General features: G+C 43.1%; 1 protein-coding gene across 1 annotated transcript in view; it reads right to left on the bottom strand.

The window, feature by feature from the left end:
• LOC126480380 (glucose dehydrogenase [FAD, quinone]-like) overlaps nt 1–16,969 on the bottom strand; it is a 196,433-nt gene extending 179,464 nt beyond the window's left edge. Inside the window, exon 1 of the mRNA XM_050103860.1 lies at nt 16,944–16,969. Within this exon, the coding sequence (XP_049959817.1) occupies nt 16,944–16,964 (21 nt within the window). The 5' untranslated portion in view covers nt 16,965–16,969. The remainder of the gene's footprint in view (nt 1–16,943) is intronic.
• Between the last annotated feature and the right edge of the window lie 1,510 nt (nt 16,970–18,479).

The raw sequence follows: 18,479 nt of genomic DNA, 5'->3' as shown, positions 1-18,479 counted from the left end.
ACGAAAGGTGACATGCCCGCGAAAGGCACAGGTCTTCTGCTAGGAAGTTTCATGTCAGGGCACATTACTTTCTTGTCAGCGCTCATTACGCTGCAGAACGAAAAATTCGTTCTTTGAAACACTGAATGTCGTTTTTAAGAATTTCACGTCTTGCCCGAGACACATGCTGTGTTAGTCGTAAAGACTGCTCGCTGAAGAGTATTATGAAAGTATAAGTCGTCCCACTGCATCATAGACATGCTCTATGGATGACAAATCAAGGGGCTAGATAAGTCAGTCAAGCACCGTACACTCCGCAGGGAGTCTGTGGGGTGAACTGCAGTGTGAAGACTTACATTATCTTGCTAGATGGCTCTGAGCACCATGGGACTTAACTTCTGCGTTGATCAGTCCCCTAGAACTCAGAAATACTTAAAGCTAACTAACCTAAGGACATCACACACACCCATGCTCGAGGCAGGATTGGAACCTGCCACCGTAGCGGTCGCGCGGTTCTAGATTGTAGCGCCTAGAACCGCTCGGCCACTATCTTGCTAGAATGTGCTGTTTGTTCATCATGAACGGTATGACAGCAGTGTTTACTATTCTTGTCTTATAACGGCGAGGATTCAGCCTCCCTTGAATAGCTATGAAATCAGTTTTGTTATATTGTTATTCAACAGCCCCTGCAATCACGATTCAAGCACTTGAGGAGTTACGCGTGAGAATGGGTCCTTCCGGCGACTTTTCGAGACATCACTGAACGACACAGAATTTCACTCGATGTTCAAATTAACCTTGGCTGTACACCACTCAAGTCTCTGTAGCCCGTGGTAATATGACAGAGAAGAAAAGGTTCAAATGGCTCTAAGCACTATGGGACTTAGCATCTGAGGTCATCAGTCCCCTAGACTAGAACTACTTAAACCTAACTAAACTAAGGACATCACACACATCCATGCCCGACGTAGAAATCGAACCTGCGACCGTAGCAGCAGCGCGGTTCCGGACTGAAGTGCCAGAACCGCTCGGCCACAGCGGCCGGCAAGATGTCAGAAGTAAGCGCTTCGTCATAATACGAGGATTCAACCCAGCTTCCAGTTTCACGTTCCCGACAGTTCGCTGTCTCACACTGTCCAGATTTTAGCTGTTGTCATAGTCCTACTCACTAGAGGCAAACGAACAATGCTACGATCTCCTCGTGGTGCAGTTCTTCTGGAAGCGACTTTGCCAGCTCATCCAGCGACACTCTTGCTCTGAGTTCGAGGGCAGCCTTTCTGCAGCCATTGCACAACAGCCAACTGTTTGTTCGTTAGGCGTAAGGCTATCGCGCCCCACCCAGAACTGTGAAGATCATCCCGTTCTCCTAAAGTTGTAGCTATATAGATTACTATTGCTTTTGAATTGTATTTCTGTAGTACCGAATTTCCCTAAACATTTGTTTACTTCTTCAACGTTAGGCACACCAAACAGCCATCACGAACTTACACCTTCCTCCATCTGTTGGAATGACGTTTTTACTTTCTGAAAATACCACTGCACACAGGATTTATCCGACATGCGAATAGTTACGAAGATACTGCATATCACTTTGGCATCATTAACTCAAAGCATCCTTGTTGTAAAAGTCTCCATTTTCGTCAATGTAGGTATTTATGGGTACAGATTTCCGTTATCTTAGTAGTGTCATTGCCATATGCACTTGCCAATAAAAACTACAAACAAAGCTTGAGTATTCTTCACAGAACTATTTCCAAACTGGAATCGATGCAACTGAGCAAGACAATCAAGCTCAAGATCATTCAGGCGGAGGAAGAGGAGGAGAAGATTGGACTTTAACATCCTGTCGACAACGAGGTCATTAGAGATGGAGCACAAGCTCCGATTAGGGAACGATGGAGAAGGAAAGCGGCCGTGCCCTATCGACGGAACCATCCCGGCATTTGCCGTAAGCGGTTTAGGGAAACCACGGAAAATGTAAATCAGTATCGCCGGACGCGGGTTTGAACCGTCATCCTGCTGAATGTGAATCCAGTGTCATAACCACAGCCGGCCGCTGTGGCCGGGCGGTTCCAGGCGATTCAGTCCGGGACCACGCGGCTGCTACGGACGCAGGTACGAATCCTGCCTCGGGCATGGATGTGTGTGATGTCCTTAGGTTAGTTAGGTTTAAGTAGTTCTAAGTTCTAGGGGACTGATGACCTTAGAAGTTAAGGGTCATAGTACTCAGAGCCATTTGGTTCAAATGGCTCTGAGCACTATGGGACTTAACAGCTATGGTCATCAGTCCCCTAGAACTTAGAACTACTTAAACCTAACTAACCTAAGGACAGCACACAACACCCAGCCATCACGAGGCAGAGAAAATCCCTGACCCCGCCGGGAATCGAACCCGGGAACCCGGGCGTGGGAAGCGAGAACGCTACCGCACGACCACGAGATGCGGGCTCAGAGCCATTTGTACCATTTTTGAGTCATGTTACATGTGCAATACCAAGCTGGCACATCACTTCGTATTCACTCTGAGACAGAAAAAACGACGCACCTCGAAGAGTTACGCAAACTGGTCACAAACTGTTGCGCATATATATATCGACGGAAAGTACAACATTGTAAATGTTGATGGAGGATGCATGAACGTGTGAAGCTCTAGCGCAGTTTCACCGTCTAGCTGGCAAAGAGGACAGGTCGATGCCAGGAGACAAAGCATTTGCGAATTTCATTGCGCGTACTGAGTCGGAGAGTAACTGAGCCTCTCAGATAGGCGCGTCAACAATATATGCAGATGTCAGCATTTCTGAGAGGACACGTAGTTGGACTCAAAGAAGCCGGTTAGAGTACTAGCGAATCGCTCGACATTTGAATAGGAGCTGTGCCACTACTCAACGATGTTGGTAGGAATGTGTTAACCATGGCCGAACACAAGATCAAGAATCAAGACGTTCACCTAGAGAGACGAAGAAAGTGAAGACAGAACAATGGTCAGAGAGGAACTCATGGTCCCGGATTCATCATTATCACTGATTCGATGTGCAAATGGTGCTTTAGTGATCACAAGGACCAGTCATGGAAAGGGGGTGTAGCTCACGGCTCCCCTTGCGCCGACTGCCTTCGACCTCTCTACACCAAGAAGCCCGTTTGCAGTGGTGTCGTGCGCATTCGGCCTGGAATGTCATTAACTGACGACAGATTGTATTTTGTGATGAGTTCCGTTTCGAACTGACCCCGATGACCAGCTAAGACATTCCTGGAGACGCTCAAGCCTACGTTGGGAGACTGTGTCCCGCCATACGGCATGACAGCCGTGAGTGGCGGTCGAGGGTTTCATTTCATTTCATAGCAGGACCCCTTTGGTTGTCATCCGTCACACCCTTACAGCACAGTGGTTCGTCGGTGAAATTCTACTCCCAGTTTTGTTGCCCTTCACAGTAAGCCATCCTGTGCTTACATTTCAATAAGAAAATGCCCGTTCGCAGGAGGCGAGAGTTTCTGCTGCTTGCTTCGTGCTTGTCAAACACTTTCTTCATCAGCAAGAGAAAGTCTGAAGCATTATGGGCAGGGCCCTCCCACCAACTCGGGATTTTGAGGCTTTAAAAAGCCAATTGGACAAAATTTGGCACGATATCCCTTAGAAGGACATTCAACAACTCCACCAATAACGTAAAGCTGAGTAAATGTTCGCAAAAGGGATAAAGGTGGACCAAAGCGTGATTGACTTGCTCAATTTGTGAAGCTCTTTGTCTAGAATACATCATCCCATTTTTTCTAAAATTGCACTCATTTGTTTGTCTGTTCTTCTACATTACAATTACTGATTTCCTTCCAATTCGGATAATTCCTTCGTGGTCCGTAGTTTTCCTTTTTTATCTAGGAGCGTATCTGTAAATTCGAACATAAATTCTTTGTTTGTAACTATGATTTTTCTTGCATTCACGCTGTGTTGTGTCTGCTACATGTGGGCTAGAGTAACGTTTTTTTTTGTGATTCTTATGGATATCTGTGCATACAACGTACTCTTAGTGACAATAAATCTCTAGTCAGCAGTTTCTCTTACTACACACTCTGTTACCATGCGAATCTAATCAGCCTTGACAGGCTGTTAACTTTAAGAGCATCATTAACCACATAAGTATCCTGTGTAATTTATGAAACAACTTTTTATTGACTAATAGTAGTGTGCAGCCTATGATTTGATTCGATTCAGCGGAAAAAGGGGATTACTGCAAAGGATGATGAGATGCTGTGTAAGTAGGCTGTTTAGGTTTTTATATTGGTAACGCCATGTAGCGCTCTGTATGAAAATCACTGGCTGTGCTGTGTGCAGTCTGTGGCTGGGTGGCATTGTTGGAATAGTCGCTATTGTAGTGTTGGGCAGCTGGATGTGAACAGCGCGTAGCGTACGGCAGTTGGATGTGAGCCGCCAGCAGTGGTGGATGAGGGGAGAGAGATGGCGGAGTTTTTACAGCGGATGATCTGGACGTGTGTCCATCAGAGACAGTAAATTTGTAAGTCTAGATTGATATATATATATTATGAGTTTTGAAACTATTAAGGTAAATACATTGTTTGTTCTTTATCAAAATCTTTCTTTTGCTAACTATGCCTATCAGTAGTTAGTGACTTCAGTAGTTATAATCTTTTATTTAGCTGGCAGTATTGGCGCTCGCTGTATTGCAGTAGTTCGAGTAATGAAGATTTTTGTGAGGTAAGTGATTCATGAAAGGTATAGGTTATTCTTAGTCAGGGCCATTCTTTTGTAGGGATTATTGAAAGTCAGATTGCGTTGCGCTAAAAATATTGTGTGTCAGTTTAGTGATGATCAGAATAAGTAAAGAGAGAAATCTCTGAGTACGTTCAGTTTTGCTCAGCTGTTTGAAAATCAAATTACGTAAGGGGTTTATCAGCACAATAATTCATGAGTTTTTCTAAGGGAACGTTTCAGCTGTAATCCAGGAATTCATTGTGGGACGAGTGAAAAGTCGCCACTGTCAAGAGGAAGAAGCGCTGCTTTAAATCGAACGGCCGACTTATTGCCGTTGTATAGCTACTGAGCGTATCTGTATGAACTGTTGTGAACTTGATACTACTGAGCGCATGTGGATAAACTTGTGAACTTGATACGTATTACTTCACTGTAAATGGAATCAAATCGAACCGCAAGACAGTTGCAATTGGTGATTTCTTTATTGCCACAACTAATTTCACTGAACCAGAGCAGACATTTGAAGCTGATACGTCTGTCTGTTGGTTATCGCACTTACCTGCTTCGTGTCATTAATGTTCTGACGAAACGCCATGCCACATAAAACAGCATGTATTTCAGGTTGTGGAAGGAAAATTCGTGCGCTCCCCTTGAGGCGTGAAAATATTTTGACGGCAGATGATGGGTACGCAGCCGGATGTCGGGCCTCTCCCTTTTCCCGAGCATCTTGAGACAACACGCGGGGGCCGTAACTTGAAATTCCCAGCTGTTCACCGACGGCTGGGAAGTCTTCGTCGCTTCATACCTTTTGTAGTGTCAAGATCATCAAAGCAGAAGCATATAACACGATTGCTGTGCTGCTTTCTAAAATAAGGAGTTATAAAAACAACCATACAAAGGTCACGTTAATGCAGAGAAGTGAGGAAGACCAACGCAGCAGATAGCACTTCTGCCTTTACGTTACTGCTTTAGAAGGTCTTTTCTTTCAGGTTCAGGACAGAGCCACTGAATACTTCTCGTACATTTCCAGTAAAGAATCTCTAATTAATTTCATTTCATTGTGTCGCTAATACTGCTACTCTTCGATTATGCGTGGCCAATTAAATGAACCGTAAGAAATCATTTTTTCTGAGAAAAGTGAGCCTTGGGTCAACATTGTAAACAGAAAAGAATCGAGATCTATTTTGCTATCACAAATATGGATTCACACAATGTGAAAAAAGGTCGCTTTGATCTTTCGAGGAGAGCGGTAACCTTGGTATTTCAGTAAATCGTAGAATTCATAGTTTTGGTCATATTTTAATTTATCTGAACTTGCATCTGGTTTCGGCTTTACAACCGCCATCAGATACACAAAAGGAAAATTTCGAATACACGTTATCTGCGTCATTGCTTGCCTTAACAAGGCAATTCGCTGACTGATTTTCCTTGGGTATATAATAGGTCCATGTTCATGTTTCGCAAATTCCTTCATTTTATTTTCGTCTTACAGATCTGATGATGGTTGTAAAGCCGAAACCAGTTACCTCTTCACACAAACAAAAATGTGATCAAGACTGTGAATTCTGCAATTTATTCACATGACACTACCTAGCGTTTCGTGAAAGAAGCAAATTGAAGCAAAGTAAAAACACTACATTTTAGACTAATATCGCTGAAGTTTCCGAGCATCAAGTGACCACTGATGTTCTAATGTTTGACGCCGTACGGCGCTGGCGTGCCACATCTGCAACTACATCTGCATCATACTCCGCAAACCAGCTAACGGTGTGGCGAAGGGTACTTTTGTAGCACTGAGACCTCCAACCCTGTTCCACTTGCGAATATCGCGTGGGAAGAATGAATGTCGGTAAGCCTCTGTATTGGCTTTAATTTCTGGAATTTTCTCCTTGTGATAATCACGCGAAATGTACCAGAGGGGAGGGGGGAGGCGGAGGGGGGAAGTAATGTATTGTCCGACTCTTACACGAGCGTACTGTCCCTAAATTTGAATAGTAAATCTCTCCTTGATGCACAAAGCCTCCCTTGTAATGTCTACCGATTATGTTGAGCATTTCCGTAACGCTCTCTCACCGGTTAAATGATTCCGTGAAGAAACGCGGCGCTCTTCCTTGGATCTTCTCTCTCTCTTCTATCAGTCCTATTTGGTAGGGATTCCAGATAGACTGAAAATACTTAAGACTCGATCGAACAACCACCCTATATGCCCCTTCCTTCGTGGATGAGTTACATTTCCTTAAAATTATTCCTATGAATCGGAGTGTGGCATCTAATTTTCCCACTTTTTTATGTGGTCATTCCACTAAAGGTCACTCGGGTTAGTTACTCCTAGATATTTTACGTTAGATACTGTTTCCACCGGTTTGTCATCGATAGTGTAGTTGTACAGCAGTCGATTTCTTATCCTGTATGTGCGCAATACGTTACATTTATTTACATTCAGGGTCAACTGCCAGAGCGGGCACTATTCTTCAACTCTCCTGAGGTCCTTCTGCAAATCCTTACTATCTTCTGGCGTTACTACTTTGTTATAGACAACGACATTATCTGAGAAGAGCCTTAGAGAGCATTCTACTAGATCACCTCGTACCAAATGTAGGAACTTGATGCTATTTAGTCAAAAATCAACACGGTGAGACTGTGGCTGCATAAAGATACATGCTAAGTCTTAGAATTATCTAAATACAGCAACCAGCCAGTAGCAATAACAGTATTTACTAAAAACAAAAGCCACCGTTAATGGTTTCGACTTGACAGATTCGTCCTCAGACGGCTGTTCAATTATAAAATCGCGTACCTCTTATGCTGTACATCGACGCTGACTTTTTGCCATTGTGATGAAAGTTCCTTTTGGCGGTGGCTCTATACAGCAGAAAATGATGTAAGAAAAATTACTACCTAACTGTAATTGGATCTAGCAATGAACTAACACAACGTAAACACCCTTCTCAGACTACAGCCGAGTCATTTAATAATACTGTTGACTACTTTTGAACTTCATATACCTGCGGAATTGAAGATTCAACGCTTTTTAGACATCTGAAGATGCAAACAGAGCACGATACGCGCACACACACACACACACACACACACACACACACACACACACACAATATTTCGGCCACGCGGATGTTTAAATACATATAAAGCAGTTTGTACATTTTAAGATCTTGTAAGCTGTAGCTCTTTGTTATGTCCAGCCGAAGTAGGGCACCCACCATATTTTACGACTTTCATCAAAACAATAAACATCGAAAACTGCATTTACAGGAAAAGCTAAATCTAATTTTAAACATCCCGCCTCAGTTGCTGATTGGTCAGCGCGGCTGACTGCCATGCGGATTACCCGATTCGAAAAACATGGTTCAAATGGTTCTGAGCACTATGGGACCTAACATCTCAAGTCATCAGTCCCCTAGAACTTAGAACTACTTAAACCTAACTAAGCTAAGGAAATCACACTCATCCATGCCCGAGGCAGGATTCGAACCTGCGACCGTAGCGGTCGCGCGGTTCCAGACTGGAGCGTCTAGAACCGCTCGGCCACCAACGGCCGGCTACCCGACTCGATTCCAGGTACTATCAGGAATTTTTTCTTGGCGGGAGGACTGGAAAGGGGTGCACTCTGCATCATGATGCCAGCTGAGGAATTACTTGGCGCAATAGCATTGCTCCAAGTCATGAAGCTTGACAACGGTCTGGGGGGCGGTGAGCTGACCGCATTCAATGACCACTCTGGAGGAGGATGACACGGCAGTCTGTCTGTATCGATGAACCCATCAGGGTCTGTGGGCCAAGTTTGATTTTAAACATGCCTTCTGATAATGAACCTGTTGATTCTAAACCGTTAGCAGTGTTTTTTGTCCTAAATTAGTATCTTCATTAAAAGTGATTGGTTGTTTCTATTCTTTATAAGAATTAATTTGCATAATAATTTTCTAACAGCAATGTAACACACAGTAGTGAAAGTGGGCGAATTATCAATTTTTATGCAAACTGACTCAACGTTCGAAAATTTTCTTGACTGAAAATCCTGGCGTTAGAAATAACTTAATATTGTAAATACGTAGACGAGAAAATTTTCATTATTAAAACCCCGCGCACAGCACATGTGTGCCAGAAGGGGGGATTCTGGCAAGAGCTTTTACGAGGAGCAGATTTATCCGAAGTGCTGTGGGTGTGTAATCAGCGTTCACAGGCCAGTAACTGAAGTCGACCAACAGGCCGAACCGCGCCAGTTCCTGCCGAATGAGCGAGGGGTGTTCGCAGTTTCGTAGGCGTGTATCACCCTTTATGCAACAGCCGGGGGTGATGCAGAAATTCCGCTTTCGCTATCGAAAAGACATTCTCGGAAGTGTGTTACCCGGAGCATCCACGTAAAGTCACTTGCTGCCTCTGAAAGTAGAGTTCTATGCGTTGTTATTACAGGCATTCAACGTTTAATTTTGTCCCCAGCAACTGACCTGTTTGCGCTGTTGTTGAATTATTTCCATGTGATAATCATCATCAACAGCATATTCCAAATTGGTGAAGTTAATTTGTATACACATCGGCTATTCGCATGATGAGTTCTGTCACTGAATTTCGAACTGTTCATATTGTGCCATTAACACACACATACTGAAAACAGTAGCTAATTAGCTTTATACTCAATTTTTGGCTACACTCATCATTTACCTGTGACGTATGAGAGCGTGGAAAATGTGGGCTGATACGAATGTGAGGGAATGAAAGTGAGATATGATTTATTTCGGATCTTTTACTGTTCCTTGATTTACCTGCGTGAATACTTACATCATGGTTACAAAAACCTGCATTGTTTACGATTTATTGTTTTGATTTGGATCAGTTATGCCAAATTACTAACATGCTTAAAATTTTTGTTGAGGGTATAAAAATGAAGTCGGGTTTAATTGTGGCTTTGTGAGTATGATACGTAGCAAATCTATTGTACAGTCAATAATTAACCCTATATCGGCAGTTACACTCAGCAACAGATTTTACATTATGTAGTGAAAGGTGTTTCATGTACGATTAACATATCCCCATTTCCCTTGTCCATGAAATTAGAATCCTTGGATGACAGACGATGTAGTCCTCATGAAGCCCGCCTGGATAAATTTAGACAAACTGTGTGTCAGTTAATGTCCGTCGTAATACTTATGGTAACTAACACATCGACCCAATTATCGAACACAACAGTCTAACCGAAGAACTTGGAGAATGTTCCTTCGAGAACAGTTACTGAACATGACTAGGCACAAGATGTGGCACAAACGCATTTGTCACGATCAATGCCACAGTGCACAAACTATAACTTTCATGAGTGCATATACGTATTAACGATAATTACGATGTTAATAGATGGACACATCACTGTCATTTTACCATTACCCACAGGACTTTCGTTCGCAGCTTGATCAAAGACCACTGCCTACTGGCAAAATTTTAAAATGCCGGGTTAATTTCTTACTCGTATTTTACCGGGTAGTGTGCACGACAAAGAAGAATGCAGACGGAAGTTCCAATCAAACACAGCATCTGTCTGTATATGGTGCAAGAAGCACTGAAGTTGTGCGTAACATTTTGAATGATTTGGGACGGAAAGATAATAGTAAAACACAATAAATAAGGACCAGTTAACGTACTTTAATCTTCACCACTGCCATTCTTGACTAACAAGAAAACAACTGAAAACAGAAAATACGTTATGTAATGTTGATCTTTCGGAATGGACCATAGTACTTATTCTCAACGTGTGTCCGTTTATTCTTGTAATACCCTGTATGAACCCTATGTATTCCGTAGTCTTGTTAGGACACCGCACGCAAGATTTTCAGACCGGCAGCTTAACAACATTCACGCGCACACAGTATACAGTATCAGGCGACTGCTCCATTGCTCGTTATTTCTGCAGACTTTTTATTATATCCAATTTGCCTGAAGCCTTTATTACAACCAGCGCGTTTGTGATTCGCCTGTATGCGAGAGACGTCTTTGTTAACGAGTTTGCGAGTGTATTCAGAGTAGTTCAGAAGCCCGGCGTAACAGCCCTATAATATTTTTATGGCTACATAAAAAATTCAATTTTCTCATCCGTATTAACACATAACAATACACACTTTTTATATCGTACAGTGGAAAGAGAGAAACGAGCTGAACTTAAAACAGAAATGCTCACCTTATACAGTTTCATCATGATTGACAAGTAAATGAATAAGCTTCTTTACAGTAGAATAAACCAAACAATTTTTATGTAAATGAAGTATTTCTGTGATGTTTCCCGGAAAATCATCATAAAAAGGGAAGAAAGTTATAATAAAGGATTGTTTTCTACGTCTTCCGCAACTCTCTTAATAGATTGACATAAAACAAACTCCTAGCGGAAACATATCTCCCTCCCCCCCCCCCCCCCTCTCTCTCTCTCTCTCTCTCTCTCACACACACACACACACACACACACACACACACACACACACACAAATTACAAAAATTACAAGCTCTAATCACTTGTTCACCTTCCCTACTATGTAGCACATCTCGTCTACTTCATCCCTCCCCTTACCAAACCTCCATACAGAAATACAGACTGTATCGACAAGAATCATCCGATTTGACACGTCTATACTTCTGAACCTAATAAACATATACTCAAAAAGGTTTTCTTCATACCTTTTCATAACTGTTCAATATGCCCTCCTTGAGATGCACGGCATATGTCAATGCGGTATTCAAATTGTTTCCATACTGCAGAAAGCATGTCTTGAGTTACAGCTTCCACAGCTGCTGTTATGCGATGTCACAGTGCATTCCTTGTTGTTGGTGACGGAGGCACATAAACAGTCTCTTATAAAAGCCCAAAATAAATAATCAAATACAGTCAAGTTCGATGACCTTGGAGGCCAGTAATAGAAAAATGGACCATACACCTTTTCCCGTGAAACTCCACAAAACACATGAAGTTTTGGAGAGTCCCTCTCATGTTGTACAACTTCATATGGTTGTTCTGTACCCCACATTCTCACATTATAACCGTTCACTTTTTCATTTAAATGGAATGTGGCCTCGTCACTAAACACTAAGCGTGGAAGAAAACTGTCATCCTCCATCTTGCCAAGAACGGAGTTGCAGAATTCCACACGTTGTTGTTTGCCATCTTTACGAAGAGCTTGCAGTAGCTGAATTTTGTATGGTGTCAGGTGTAAATGTGGATGCAACACACGCCAGACGAACATCGGGGCATTTGAGCTGTCGAGCTGCACGGCGAATGGATTTCTGCGGACTCCTTGTGAAACTATGCCGGATGCTTTCGACGTGTGTGTCACACGCTCGGGGATGGCCCGGCGATTGGCCTTTACACAAACAACCTGTTTCTCGGAATTGTTCATGCCATCTTGTAATGCTCCTCGCTGTAGGAGGATCCACACCAACCTAGTACGAAAGTTACGTTGAACGTTTATTACTGCCCGGCACTGCGCTAAACACAGAACACAAAACGCTTTCTGTTGTCCCGACACCATTTTTACTACAACTGAAGTGGACGCTCACTACGTCTACCTAGCGGAAACTATGTAAAACTTGAGAATTTGCCCTTTCCAACTGTACGTTGTTCACGAACATATCTCAAATAACATAATAGCTATGATCTTTTTTTAAATCGGAACATTAATTGAATCTTCGTCGCAGTACAATGAGACTGAGACAACAGTCATGTTTCAATGATAATCATTCGATTTTTACATTTTGTAAAATGTGAACTTTCACAGACGCAAACTTTACATCTATTGAAATAATTAGTCTTAAGGTGGCGGAACGAATATCTTGGTGAAACCAAACGTTACATTCCCATCTACAGAAGATCTTGAAGGAGGTTCGATCTTCTGTGACGGGCCGATTCACTCTGTGGCTCGTTACTGACTGAGGAAAAAATTCATTTCCGCGTGCTCTCGTGCAGAGACATGACGTCAGATGTTTTTAAAACTCGAGCGCAATTGGCATTTGTAGGTTGTTGTCGTCTACTACTGCTGTGGTCCCACAGTGGAAGAATGGTACCTATGTATTTCCAGTAACACTTTCACAACCCTGTCTTTCAGAATAAAATTATTGTCGAGTTTTATAACCTCTATCGCCACGAGTGTATACAACTATTGGCTGTACATACAGCGTGTTCCGGGAGGAATGGCCGATATTCAGGGACATGACAGGAACGCTCATTTGAAGCAAAAACTCCGCACGGGCGTATGCAGTATTCCAAATGTTTTCCGAGAGAAAAGCACTTAATGTACATTTGTTTTCGGGCTAGTAGCGCACACGAATGCATGTGTCGTACCCAATCAACCTCTTCGACGTATTATTCCAGTCCATCGTACCTCGCTGCTTTCAGCCTCTTTGGTCGGAGTGTCTTTCTGCAATTAAACTGTCGCTTTAACGCATAGTTGTCCACGGTGTGTTATGAGTGTAGTAGTGCGACGCTGCTACCCTCATCAGGGAACGTGCAGAGGCACTCAGACTGGCAACACAAATGTTTTCCCAAAAGTGCTCAAATACATTGACGTTGAAGGTGGGATATTCGGGCATGTATGTTTAATTGTACAACAACTGCAATGTCTCAAGTTCAATCTGTCGAAGTCAGTTAGAATGCTGGTTGATCGCGGAACAAAATAGTGATCCAACCACTAAAAAACACATGAATAGCCTCGTCCAATTAAATTGGGCATGAATCCACAAAATGTCAACAATTTTCGTGCTGCTGTTTCGTCTTATCGCAAAATTGAGGGTCCATCGATAGACCAAAGGCTTCTCAGCTGTCACTATACAAAATAACAGAACGTTAAAATGAATACTGCATTCCAATGGGCCCACATGCCGCAAGAGATAAGCATGTGTGCCAACATTTGAAGGCTAGTAAGGACAGTTTTATTCATTCGTGGATTTCAAAAATGCTCCATGGGCGAATAGTTGGCTTGATTGACGTACTTTTCAATTGCTCTTTCGTAAAACGCATGTTGTAATGATTACTAACGGTTTTACGAGCGTAAGCCTTACAAATTATTGAATGATGCACAGAAAACTATGCACATAAAACGTATCTCGGAAACCCTTAGGAGTGGTCCAAAAGTCCATATGAAGCTTTTTACTACAAATGAGCGTTACTGTCATATTCCTGAATATTGTCTTCCTCTTGGGAGATCCTGCATGTGGAGGCTACATTACTTATTAAACACAAAAATAATTTTGTTTAGAGGGAAAAGGGTATGAAACTGAACACCATGGTACTGAAAAAGAAGCGTGCCAGTCATGCAGTATGGAGCAATGTATTTAGCAGACATCAATCGATGAAGGTCAACTTTGCACGAGTTTTGAAACCATGTAATGTCACACCTCAGTGCGGGAGCAGGCGGTTAGGTAGTTTTAAATGAGTTAGTAGCGCTCCTCTGTGTGTACCGCTCTTTTACAGAAGCTAGAACCACTTTGAAGATTTCCTCCGTATACGGTTACGAATCGTTGCGAGTCTAGAAAAAACACATTCACTATGGCATAATAGCCCGGTATATTTCTATAAGTATTTTAGATGTTGTGGGAAATCGGAATGGCAGCTCTAGCGCTCTAGTACTGACGATGTGACTTTCTCAGGAGATATTATCGCAAGCCGTTAACAACGGGCATCTCGTTCGCGGGTCTTAGAGCTGCGTGGAGCCACCTGTGCTTAGTTATTTACAGAGCAAGAAACTCCCTTTCTCCGGCGAACTTACAGTTTTCACAATACGATCGATTGTGACCAGAATTTTGTCCATTTACTGCTTGGCAATAACAGCGCGGTGACTATTGATTACTGCAATCTTTCCTCTAGGATTCCCAGCGCAGTTAACGCTTAATCGGAAACCGATAACGAAACTTGCTGACCACGGCGTGACCGCAAATGAAATCACCGCATCCCAAGCGAGCCGTCGCAACACAGCTACTGTATATTACTTCTTCGAATGGACAAGATTTGTCAAGAGACAACGCATGTGCAAGGGGCTGCTCCTATAAGCAAAGCGATGGGGATTTCCTCCTCCCCCCCCCCCCCCCCCTTATCTTCCCGATTAGCACTATTTTATTGTTATTCAAGACAGAAAATTCATAGTGTCAACATTTTCACCTATTTCGGATGTAATTTCCAGTGGTTGGCTCAGAATAATGTGAATCAAGGCAGAGCGTTCCCTGGCAAAAGTGCACGCACGAAATTCAGATTCTTAGAAAAATGTCAATCGTGATGCGTCATGACAAATGACACTACCAGTGAGGAGCATAACGCAATATTCAATGTTTCCTTTCTCAGGGGTAAAATTAATTAGGTGTTCCTCTTTCCTATCATGGAGCCTAAATTCGATAGCATAACAGCCAGTTTTGCAACATGTTTCAAAATTGCTGTACAACAGTACTGTTATGGTGCGTGACACTTAAATCATTCTTAGGAAAACAATGGTTACTTCTCTTGCAGTTAACACCAAATGAGAAGTTCCAACCTGCTGCTACTGTCAAATTTCGGCAGAATTATAGGAGATGAACTTATTGATCATTTAAAATATTATTATCTTGTTAAGTCATGGAGAAGTGTTATAAAAATAACATTAATGTCAAAAAAGAGTGATATTGGACAATTGGCCTATACAACGCAGCATTCTTATTGGACATGCTTCTGTTCGAAGCAGTATATTCACGGTTTACTCTGACCACTGAAACGAATCACTGAATCAGTGGTCTGGTAACCAGTTTCTTGGCTTTGAATCAGTAACTGGGTGATAACTGACAATTAAAACGTAAACAAACTCGTATGCAAGAGATGATCCTAGAAACGACAGTAATACAAATGTAGAGCCAGCCGCAGTGGACGAGAGGTTCTAGGCGCTACAGTTTGGAACCACGCGACTGCTACTGTCGCTGGTTCGAATCCTGCCTCGGGCATGGATGTGTGTGATGTCCTTAGGTTAGTTAGATTTAAGTAATTCTGCGTTCTAGGGGATTGATGACCTCAGCAGTTAAGTCCCATAGTGCTCAGAGCCATTTGAACCAATACAAATGTAGATTTTCTATTTGTAGCCTACACATGTCGACAGGATTCCTAACAGACGTGCTACTCTTCAGAGTGCTAAGAATTAAAAGTGTATGACGAGTAATTTCTCTCAGAGAGACACAAGATTACGAAGTGACCTTCATGTCTGGATGTCTGCTTCTAACTCTTCGTCCTCTAAACTGTATTTGGCTCCTCTATTAAACCACCGATCGAGATGGCGCAGTGGTTAGACACTGGACTCGCATTCGGGAGGACGACGGTTCAATCCCGCGTCCGACCATCCTGATTTAGGTTTTCCGTGATTTCCCTAAATCGCTCCAGGCAAATGCCGGGATGGTTCCTTTCAAAGGGCCCGGCCGATTTCCTTCCCCGTCCTTCCCTAATCCGATGAGACCGATGACCTCGCTGTCTGGTCTCCTTCCCCAAACCAACCAACCAACCATCCTCTATTAAATAAGTACCCGTTACAATCGAAAACATAGTTACACATTTCAGGTGAATTGTTCTGTTTAATAAGCTAAGGGTATGCTACTGAGACAGAAGATCTGAAACCTGCAAGTATTTGAAACTTCCTTTCACCGTTCAGAAAATTTGTGAAGAGTGTCATAAAGATTAGCTTTAATAATGCTGCAAGGTCTAAGCATCTAAATGCAGAGAATTTTGTTATAGTAAGTAAGACTTTGGTAATGATGATACTTGTCCTGCCACTAATAATGGAGTCATCTTCCGAAAAACTTACGTAAGAGTCACAATGTTTATATAGTTGGCATAATTGTATTCTATGAACTCGTTTCTCCAACTAGATCTACGGTGTAACGTACAATAAATCGAAATAGCTCCACGAGTTTGTCATACACGAGAAGTCACGAAAGGGTTGGGAATTGAACCATGAATCTTTGAGATTGTAATCTGCAATGTAGGCACTGACATTACATCCGAGAATCTCTGGTCACTGGAAAAAAAATTATGTGGTATGACGAATCATATTCATCTCACTGGAACACATATGAAACGAACACTTCGTCTGTTACACGCTCTTCATCTGCAACACTTTCGACATCTACGTATGTAACTGATTTAAACTCCACTTAGAACTGAACACGTTACACAGTAGAGAACGGCAGAGGGGATCGCTCCCTGTAAGGTGTCAGGGCTGCGCCCGATGTTTCGTGTTTATACACACGCGCTCGGCGGAGCGGCACGTACCTGTGTGTTGAGCGACGTCATGGTGGCGGCGCAGGCACTGTGCCTGCGGGAGCGCGCGGCACTTGTTTTACGGCGCCGCTCCCGCCGCCGACAGCCAATCGCGGCGCGCTCCCCAGACGCCCGTCACCCACTTGCTGCCCTACTAGTCCTTCCGGCAACACTTTTCCCATGCGTTTGTGGTAGAGTTTTCCGGCAACGACGCTGTGCGACTCTACATGTAGTACTTATAGCAAGGTATCGCAATTACTAACGTAATGGAGTCTCGTACTGGAGAAACGATGATCAAATTTCTGTCCACCAGTCAGGTTTATGTTTATCGTGTACCTTATAAATATTAGGTTGCCGCATAAGATCGTAGCATTTTTCTGTAAGTTTAATAAACACAACAGATCACATAAAGACTTTCGGCATCAATAATACACTACTGGCCATTAAAATTGCTACACCAAGAGGAAATGCAGATGATAAACGGGTATTAATTGGACAAATATATTATACTAGAACTGGCATGTGATTACATTTTCACGCAATTTGGATGCATAGATCCTGAGAAATCAGTACCCAGAACAACCACCTCTGGCCGTAATAACGGCCTTGATACGCCTGGGCATTGAGTCAAACAGAGCTTGGATGGTGTGTACAGGTACAGCTGCCCATGCAGCTGCAACACGATATTGCAGTTCTACAAGAGTAGTGACTGGCGTATTGTGACGAGCCAGTTGCTCTGTCACCATTGAGCAGACGTTTTCAATGAGTGAGAGATCTAAAGAATGTGCTGGCCAGGGCTGCAGTCGAACATTTTTTGTATCCAGAAAGGCCCGTACAGGATCTGTAACATTAGGTCGTGCATTATCCTACTGAAATGTAGGATTTTGCACGGATCGAATGAAGGGTAGAGCCACGGGTCGTAACACATCTTAAATGTAATGTCGACTGTTCAAAGTGTCGTCAATGCGAACAAGAGGTGACCGAGACGTGTAACCAGTGGTACCCCATACCATCACCCCGGGTGGTACGCCAGTATGGCGATGACGAATACACGCTTCCAATGTGCGTTCACCGCGATGTCGCCAGACACGGATGCGACCATCATGATGCTGTAAACAGAACGTGGATTCATCCAAAAAAAATGACGCTTTGCCATTCGTGCATCCACGTTCGTCGTTGAGTACACCATAGCAGGCGCTCCGGTCTGTGATGGAGCGTCAAGGGTGTAAGTAGGCTGTTTAGGTTTTTTATTGGTAACGCCACCTCTGTATGAAAATCACTGGCTGTGCTGTGTGCAGTCTGTGGCTGCTTTGCATTGTTGTAATACTCGCCATTGTAGTGTTAGGCAGCTGGCTGTGAACAGCGCGTAGCGTTGCGCAGTTGGAGGTGAGCCGCCAGCAGTGGTGGATGTGGGGAGAGAGATGGCGGAGTTTTGAAATTTGTCATGAACTGCTATATTTATATATGATGATATCAAGGTAAATACATTGTTTCTTCTCTATTAATATCTTTCATTTGCTAACTATCCCTATCAGTAGTTAGTGCCTT

Source organism: Schistocerca serialis, chromosome 1 (assembly GCF_023864345.2).
Source record: "Schistocerca serialis cubense isolate TAMUIC-IGC-003099 chromosome 1, iqSchSeri2.2, whole genome shotgun sequence".
In the NCBI taxonomy this organism is placed as follows: Eukaryota; Metazoa; Arthropoda; class Insecta; order Orthoptera; family Acrididae; genus Schistocerca; species Schistocerca serialis.
This window is presented reverse-complemented; position numbering and strand designations above follow the sequence as displayed.